The 7276-nt window shown below is 51.8% G+C and overlaps 3 protein-coding genes across 3 annotated transcripts; 1 reads left to right on the top strand and 2 right to left on the bottom strand.

Annotated features, from left to right (window-relative positions):
* Positions 1 to 1277: 1277 nt before the first annotated feature.
* M409DRAFT_31149 (uncharacterized protein) lies at positions 1278 to 2484 on the top strand (the record flags this gene model as incomplete). The annotated part of the gene is made up of 3 exons (XM_033810205.1): positions 1278 to 1412; positions 1474 to 2292; positions 2350 to 2484. The coding sequence occupies 3 exons, from the start codon at positions 1278 to 1280 to the stop codon at positions 2482 to 2484; spliced, it is 1089 nt and encodes a 362-aa protein (XP_033659211.1).
* Positions 2485 to 3722: 1238 nt separating this feature from the next.
* Positions 3723 to 4691, bottom strand: M409DRAFT_61762 (uncharacterized protein; the record flags this gene model as incomplete). Its single annotated transcript, XM_033814871.1, has 1 exon — positions 3723 to 4691. The coding sequence occupies one exon, from the start codon at positions 4689 to 4691 to the stop codon at positions 3723 to 3725; it is 969 nt and encodes a 322-aa protein (XP_033659210.1).
* Positions 4692 to 5908: 1217 nt separating this feature from the next.
* On the bottom strand, positions 5909 to 6220 carry M409DRAFT_61761 (uncharacterized protein; the record flags this gene model as incomplete). The annotated part of the gene is made up of 1 exon (XM_033814870.1): positions 5909 to 6220. The coding sequence occupies one exon, from the start codon at positions 6218 to 6220 to the stop codon at positions 5909 to 5911; it is 312 nt and encodes a 103-aa protein (XP_033659209.1).
* Between the last annotated feature and the right edge of the window lie 1056 nt (positions 6221 to 7276).

Below are 7276 nucleotides of genomic sequence, written 5' to 3'. Positions count from 1 at the left end.
CGCGGCCGGGTGGACCGGGCTCAACTATCTAGTGTCTTGGCAAGCGTGCTCTGCACTCTCGACTGGTGTTCCCAAAGTGCCTTAGCCTGCGACATCTCTCTATCCTCTGAACCTTCATCCTTCAAGATGTCAATCATCAATCCCATATGGTTAACAATCGGGTACGGCATTAAATGGCTTCAATTCCCCTTAAAATATCATGTATGGACTACTGACGTAACGAGTATATGCCGAGCTGCGGGGTTCTTCTGAGGCCGCGTAAGCGCTATGAGCGCTAGCGAATGTATGGTATCCCCCAACCAAACAGTCGCCTTCCACGTTCAATCGATGTCAGTCTTCGTCGTCAGAAAACATCAAACGCATGATATTTCATTGAAAACAGGAGAACAGCGTGCTCCCGATCGGACGTATCAGGTGATTGTAGAGCGTCGAGCGAAGCAACAGTGTTTTGAGTTCGGTGGTGATAATGGGCAGCTAGACTGGAGGCCTGAGCTGAAGTCCAATTTATCATATTAGTCGAAAGATGATGTGATCTTGTTGGATTGGACGAAACAGGTCAAGGGACCTCGATAAAGCAGCATGCTAGGCACACGAATGGTAACTCGCTACGGCCGGCCAACACTCGTGGCCTCCGGTCGACCCGTGCGTTGGCACCACTTTAGTTCCAAAGCGTTCGAGAGTCGTACAGGTCTCGCACCGGCCGGACCTGTTCGACTCTTGTGGAGAACCAGTGAACGTTGAGTTGAATCACGTTCCAACACGTCCTTGGCCCACATCGACCTTGATGACCGCCCATCTTTCAACGACCCTGCAAGTAAGGTGCTCACGTTCCCTCAGCCTCATTCGCCTTTGCTTAGAGCGCATAGCCCTCAATCTTCACGTAAGACCCAGACATCGCCGATCAGTATATTTACACTTGCCCTTCTGCTGAACTTCCTGCCGCCCGAAGCACCATGTCGTGCTTGCCTTGCAAAAGGCGTGAGACGACCATCGTTCGATCTTCGCCACCCGCCACCTATGCTTGGTAGCACTGTTCGCCGCTGGCCGTTGACTTTAATTTCAGGATTCTGCAGATTGCAGAGAAGCTCCGGAAGTTCAGCAGCAAGCTCAAACGCCAAGGCTTCTCCGCGTGAGAATGTACCGTACGTACCCATAATGCCTCTCACGCAAAGTGGGATGATGATGCTTACCAGCCGGTACGACCAGGTCATCGTCCACGAGTGCGGTTGCAAGAGCTGCAGACGATAGTTGAGACGCACCGAAGGCATAAAGACGCAATGGATGTGGCTGCGAAACCCGCCACTGTGACGGGTGAATTTGATCAAGCTGGACGCTCGGAGCGAGCTGAAAGTCGAAGTCACGATCCTTTGGAAATTGACGAACTCGAATTTTTGCCGGTGCTAGATAGTCAGGTAAACCTTCTCCTCGGTTGTAGCTTTTGTTGCGTACTCAATCTGACCCTTTGGTTCGCAGGTCGAGAACCTTGGGTCAATCCGACCGGCCACGACACTGCGCAACAGCTACACGGCCGCCGACTTTACAGGAAGCACAGGCGAATCACCAGCCGTTCACGGGCAGTCCCATACCCATGACCGCGAGATGCGCGATGTTATCTCCGCCGAGAGCGGTTGGATGGGTACCTGGGATGAAGGCACGTTGTCCACTGGTCTTCAATCAGACAGTGTCGCACCCATCCGGGAAGGCGTCCTCCCTGAGTGTGGCGAAAGCCCACTAGCGCTGTCTGGCGCGATGCAGATTCCTGAGCCTGCGAATGATTTGTTGTCACTAGCCAGCCTAGGAGACTCGGCTGACTATGCTTCTCAAAGTCTTGAGACACCGAAGTTAGAAGATGGGGACGTTGACCCACACATAGCAAATACCCCTGCGAGTGGTACCCTAGGAGACCTCCCGATTGAGAATCGCATCGATTTCCTCCTCGAAAAAGCCAAAACTGTTGGCTTCGATACATTCGATGAGATGGTCACCATTTACTATACAACGAGCAGCAATGATAACAACTTGGATCAGAATGATTCCTGGTTAAGTCGAAGTAGACGCCTGCCGCAGGTCCTCTCATCCTCGTACTACGCGGCACAGGGTTGGAATGAGTGGGAGCGGCGAGGTTTTCAAGTAGAGCTTTTGCGAGGCGCCGAGGAAACTTTGATGGAAGAAATTAGGACATTTCGACAAAGTGCAAGCCTCTCTACTCTCTTGGACGCATCTCTGAAATCCGATCTATCCGATGTTCAAAGTCGCCGTGAAGAGGAGTTGATGCAACAAGCCCGGAAGAACGTAAGTTTCAGGAGCGATCTGTACTACCTGCGCCATTCGTCTGACCTGTCTTGCAAGATGCCTCATCTCTGGGCCTTCATTTTTTCGCTAACAGCGAGGAATCCGACAATTGCACCGGCACAACGTGTCGGCGCTGTGTACCGAATCATTATAGCCCTGTGTGGGAGTATAGATGTACCGGCTTTGAAATGAGATATATTTCGAATGTTGGATGTAGACTTGCCGGTTGTAAATCTATTTCGAGGTGTTGTACTACTCTCGACACTCTGGTGAACTCCTTATAATCGCTTACTATCATTTTGTTGACGTGGCAAAATCTCGGAGCTGTTACAATGTCAGTAATTTCAAAATTCTCCTGTAACAGTCTTTGCTTTGGAACTCCAATGGTTATATGCCCTGGCATGGAGTTTGACCTGGCGCTGACGAGGCATGGTCGACAGAATCTTCGACATGTTCCATCAACTCCCGAAAGGCCAATATCGTTGTTGCGAAGCGTGAGTAGGATCGTGCGTTAATTGTGCTTACGAGGCGGCTCTTGTGCAATACATCTTTCCCCTGGTAAGTCTTGAGCTACCGGTCAGGTCGGAATATTGATCTACACTCGTTGATGCAGCATCATGGAGAGACGTCCCGTTGGGCTCGGCCGGCCGGTCGGCACCAACAACTTGAGTCAGGCTGTTGAGACTATCTTCGTACATTTGGGCGACCGCACGTAGAGCTATGATCACAAAATCGAAACCAGGTGAAGACTTGATATTCCTCGCATAGCGAGCGATTGCTTCCGTGAGCATGCATCGTGTCGAAGAAGTTCAGCCAAGCACATTCGCGCGCTGAATGATTGTCGCAGATGTCACCTGGCAAGCGAGCCGCTTTAGGTCTATTTGCAGAGCTGTACCGCACGTTAACGTGAATAGACGAGAATCACACTTCCAAATCACTCATTTGATACCCGTCTGACCTAGAGAGACGCATCACGCTACCTATCACAAAAGACAGAACACCTCGACGAAATCCTTTCTGAGATGCGATAAACAACCCATGAAGCAGAAGTACCTCTGAATTGCGTTTATACCACCGCTAGCACCCCTTGCTAGACGGGAGGACGCGAAGTGAAGCATGGAGCATATGATGAATGACCCCTTTTTATGTATGTTGAGTCGGCGCTGCATTACCATCATCGGCGTCTGCTCCAGTTCAGCACAATGCCACACTTGTCGAAATTTGGCTCTGATCTTTCGCGGCACATATTGAGCCGTGGAAAGCCTCTCCGAAACCCGGGCTGACCAAGGGGTCAAGTCCGACGGACGTTAAAAATTGCTGACGGATTCACGCCTCAAGCTTGATCTCTCCGCTCTCGAATTTCCAGTATGACACATCACCATGTCGCCGTGAATGTGAGTGGATACGGTGTCGACGCTTCGTAGCGACTCTCACGCGGTTACGACATGATTTAGATCTTCCTTCATCCACCTCAGCCTCCTTTTCAACTCCGCGAGACTCATGTAAAATCCCATTTCGTTGACACTGGGCCTCCGGAATCCTGGGCCACCAATCTGAACAGGTTCCAGAGATAGCATTGCTTCCATGGGGCTGGCGCATTGTGTACCGGGTAGTAGATGTGTATGACAATCTGCTTCGATCGCGTCGATTGGGATGCCAAATTCCGTGTACAGGTCTCTATACTGGAGGCGCTCGCCTACTATAACGTCGAATTTCCTCTCCATGCTCTCAGCGAGGCTGCTGAGGCTAGCAAGCTCGTTGTGCACTGCTTCGCATTCCGCAAGAGTGCCGCCGGATCCAGACGAGGTGTCGGAATATCCACTCAGGTCGTCAAGGTCTCCCAGATCTCGCAGATTTGTCACAGTGTCCATGCCCAGCGCGGTAGTTTGTGGGTAGGACATGTCAAGGATGTCGCAAGATGGTTGCATGACCGCGCACGGCGGTGCACCTCCGCTTGTGCCATTCGTTGTATACGCGTACTGGCTCAGACGACTGTCTTGCGAAATCGAAAAAGGGCTTATCTGCGCGGCGTACTGTGGCACCCCTGTCGACGGGGCGTTGAACATATCAAATGACTCCGAGTGTGTATCTTGGCCGAAAGTGGAGCATTGTGGTTCTGCTTCAAGCGACCGGCTGAGCGAAGAGGCTTTCGACAGAGGAGAGGAGTCCAAAGACGGCGAAAATGGGGTTGAATAGGAGTCTTCGGTTTGTTGACCAGCTCTGGTCACGAGATGGACAGTACTCCTTCGACCAGCCCGTCGTGAAGCACTGTAGATGCAGGTGAAGCCTTTTTGTCGACAGCGGGAGCAGGCCAACTCGTCTTTGGAGCATCGGACCTTGGCAGAAGAGCAGGCGTCGCAGCTCTGTTTGATGAGCGGTGCTCTTTTTTGGGAATGCATTGCAACTTGTGATCAGAATCGACAGTATCAGTGGCGGGCGTGCTGACGGAGAAAGTTCATTATGTGGACCTTGACCAAGGATCCATCCAAGTCTGACCAAAAACACACAAAGACCGAGAAGCGGTATGAACAGACCTGTCTGGTGCGAGACCTGTCTGGTGCGATAGATGGAGACCTTGCGACACTTCGATACATATCTCTTTGGACCTTGCAAGAGGATTTGCGGGGGGGCCTGAGGCAACGGCTGAGACTTCCTGCCGTAAAGCCGCGTTAATAACCACATGCGGCACATCAGGATTGCATATTGACACGTGTCAAAGGCTAGACTGACACCACAGGTTACATTATCTAAGATTTCTCACCCAGAGCAGCCAATTCGTGTGTTGGACGTTTATTCTACATGCTGTGCACGGATGTGGGTGACCCCTCTTCTCTGACTTCATGTCGATCTCAACGAGGAGCCGTGGCTGCAGGAGCGTCTCGTCATCGACATAATGCTTACCCTGCACCTGACGATTCAACATCGAGAAGTATGTTCATTAAGGGATTGAAGAGAACGCTGGTTCAGTCGATGCCTCACGTGTTGAGGAAAATCGATCCTTCGCATTCGTTGACTGCCTGCAACGGCCGTGGCAGCAGCAGCAGCAGCGAAGACAAAGCCAATGTAGGACGGCGTCTGCCCATACCTGGCTATCAATGGACTGGTCATGAGCGATGGGTGGCGGCTCACTCGCGGCAGGCACCGTGAGAACCACTACTCATCGGCTGCCACCGTCCAGTACAGACCGTGATCTTTTCGTGGCAAGGAAAATGTTTGACGCGAATCTCGGCTTCGAGCTGCGACAGTGGCGGCTGTGAACCTAGTTATGGAAGCAACAACAGTCCTGCCGTGTGTACTGTAGTTATCGGGCCATATTTTAGTGACAACGAATTTGCGTAGTTCAGGGAACTAGCTGCATGGCCAAACCCGCGTGCATCTTTGAGACCTGGGGCTCGTTGGCTCCAAGGAACATGCTGTAGGGCAGGATGTAGGATCATTGAGTAGCGACTCGGTTGGCGGTGCCGTCAGACATGAGTTAACGCAATGTACGTTGATTATTGTATTTCGAATGCCGATTGGAGATATTGGCTCTAACCATATCTTCTGACAACCCGTCAGAATCCTCCATCTTCTTCGTGGTCTTGTCCGTTGACACTGGCCTTGGTCCGAAATCACTTCAGTCTGTCATGCGTATCTGGCAGCTTGCCGTGCTTCCAGCCGCACTTGGTGCTGCCCGGTTCTCAGGAGGCATCCGAAGGTATGGTACGTCCAGAAGGTGTGCTACAGGCTCGTTCTCACCATCAAATAGTTTCGTTCCGAAGTAACGGCCCTGGGAGGGGCTTTCACGTCCGGAGCTGTCTCTTTTGGCCAACTTGCCTGTTTGAGTCGTAGTCGGCCAATCGTGATCCTGATCGATAGGCTTCGCTATGTTCACTGTCCTCGCCGTAAGTGACACCTTCGCACTGCTGCATATGGTAATGGAGTCCATCGAGGGTAGGAATTACTTCCCAGAGCGCTCCGAAGGTGCCATTCGTTGCATTGCCCTGTCGAGTCTTTGTGGCCTCTTCAAACGGTTGGAGAAGGTGTGAATGTTGCCCAAGCTCTTGCTAGTCGTCTTCATTTAAGGCGTCCTTTGCAAGGTTGTAATCCTTCGGGCCTGCCTTCTTCCACTTCGCTATGTACATGATGAAGTCCTTCAATTCAAGAGCTTGGCGAATCATCAGAAGGGTGGAGTTCCAGCGAACGGCGCCGTGCTTGACAAGGCGCAGTGATGCCGTCCGTATCAAGTCTCGGAAGAGCACGCGATGCTTTTCCTCGTTTGCAATAATGACGGCTGCATCCAACTTCAAGGGGGCAACGCCTGGTGCCTAGAACATATCTTGCTCTAGTACGCGTTCACAGAAGCTATCAAGATTCGTGTCGGTATGGAACACCCGAACTTGGGGATCGCACTTGGCATAGTTAAGTTAACTTAGTTGACTTGGTAAAGCGTTTCGTCGCCCAATTCCACGAGTCCAGTGCGCAGCGTTTCGGCGCTCGCGACAAGTCGTGAAATCGTCCATGTCAATTCCGAGATGTCACAAGGCAAAGAATTTTAAATATCGGCGATCAGGTCCCGTGTTCTCCCTGACTCTCGTCTCGTCCCAATGGTTGTGCTTCAAAAACAGCGACTAGCATTAGTCTTTCCTTCGTGATAACCGAAGTATGTAGCATAGGCATGCGGTAGTTGAGAGTCGTGACACGTCGTCAAGCACACAATGCAAAAGGCTTCTTTCCGGCAGTGGTGACGCGCGAGTGGCGGCTCGGGCCTCACCCGCTTAGGCGGTCCATGACTCATGAGGTTTGAGCTGGCAACGCACGGATCATGTGTCCCGGGATAGTGGTCCGTGCGCGAGCTTGGCGGGCAGCCTGTGGAAATAGATGTGATAGCATGTCTTGGCCATGGATCCAGTTGATGATTGGCTTCTACTGCTACGTGCACAAGGCTGCCATAGGCAGCACCATCCTATGCTAGGCAACAAGACTGCCTGTCGAGGGACATATA

Source organism: Zasmidium cellare (assembly GCF_010093935.1).
Source record: "Zasmidium cellare ATCC 36951 unplaced genomic scaffold M409scaffold_118, whole genome shotgun sequence".
Lineage (NCBI taxonomy): Eukaryota > Fungi > Ascomycota > Dothideomycetes > Mycosphaerellales > Mycosphaerellaceae > Zasmidium > Zasmidium cellare.
The sequence above is the reverse complement of the archived record's forward strand: the minus strand, read 5'-3'. Positions and strand labels throughout refer to the sequence as shown.